Genomic DNA, 886 nt, shown 5'->3' with positions numbered 1-886 from the left:
AAAGCGGACGCTACCACGCGGGCCGCGGAGGGGGGTTCGGCGGCGCGGAACGGTACGCCGACGCCTCCCCGCTGGGGTTCCGGGAACCCGGCACTTCCGTTCGGAAAGGAAGGGCGAGCTGAAGCCGAGTAAGGAGCGGAGGCCGTGCGAGGTCGGCGGTAACCGGCATGCGGCCGAGCGCTTTCACAGAAACGAGCCTCCTCTTCCGCCCGCTGGAATGGAAGCGTCCGCGGGCGGGGAGCCCCGAGACAGTGCCAGCGCCGCGGCCCCGGGCACACGTGTGTGTCCGAGCGGAAGGCGGCGTCCGCGCGCGCGCGTGAGTGTCGGTGTGAACGCGGCGTGGTGAGGGCGCCCGCCCCCCGACCCCTTCGGCGGGATGTGTCGCGTTAAACGAGTCAGCACGATAAAGCACCGACTGTGCGCCGGGGCGGTGGTGAATACGACAGCGTCCCTTTCCTCAAGGGTGTTTTGCTCAGGCAAAGGGGGCAGAAGGAGGCAAGAGAAATCATACCTTAAAGCTCTACAGGGTAGATTAGGATCAATGCCACAAGATGCCACGAGCTTGGCGACAGAGGTTATATAGCAGGCCTGGGGTTTCTAGAAGGTTTATGAGAAGAGTTCGCATTTGAGTTGGGCCATGACGTGGAGGTCTAGAATTTAGACATGCGGAATTTGGGAGAGGAGTGGTGGTAATTTACACACGAAGGAAGGAAACCAGCAGAAAGCCCTGGGTGTATTTGGGGAAACAATTCCTCTTAGTTAATGCTTGGATAGTTTTTATTGTGGAAGGCAGAGATTACACTAGACAGTCTGGCGGGAAACAGTAACTGATGTTCTAGGAGATGGGCAGGGAGATGATGGGGCCCCGCTTTCATTGGAGGTCATG

The 886-nt window shown here is 59.4% G+C and overlaps 1 protein-coding gene across 1 annotated transcript in view; it reads right to left on the bottom strand.

Moving 5' to 3' along the window:
- The window catches only part of NOCT (nocturnin), a 19,991-nt gene extending 19,822 nt beyond the window's left edge, over window positions 1-169 (bottom strand). Inside the window, exon 1 of the mRNA XM_006906211.3 lies at window positions 15-169. Coding sequence (XP_006906273.2) covers window positions 15-169 — 155 coding nt within the window. The remainder of the gene's footprint in view (window positions 1-14) is intronic.
- Between the last annotated feature and the right edge of the window lie 717 nt (window positions 170-886).

This window comes from Pteropus alecto, unplaced genomic scaffold (assembly GCF_000325575.1).
Source record: "Pteropus alecto unplaced genomic scaffold, ASM32557v1 scaffold50, whole genome shotgun sequence".
Lineage (NCBI taxonomy): Eukaryota > Metazoa > Chordata > Mammalia > Chiroptera > Pteropodidae > Pteropus > Pteropus alecto.
The sequence above is the reverse complement of the archived record's forward strand: the minus strand, read 5'-3'. Positions and strand labels throughout refer to the sequence as shown.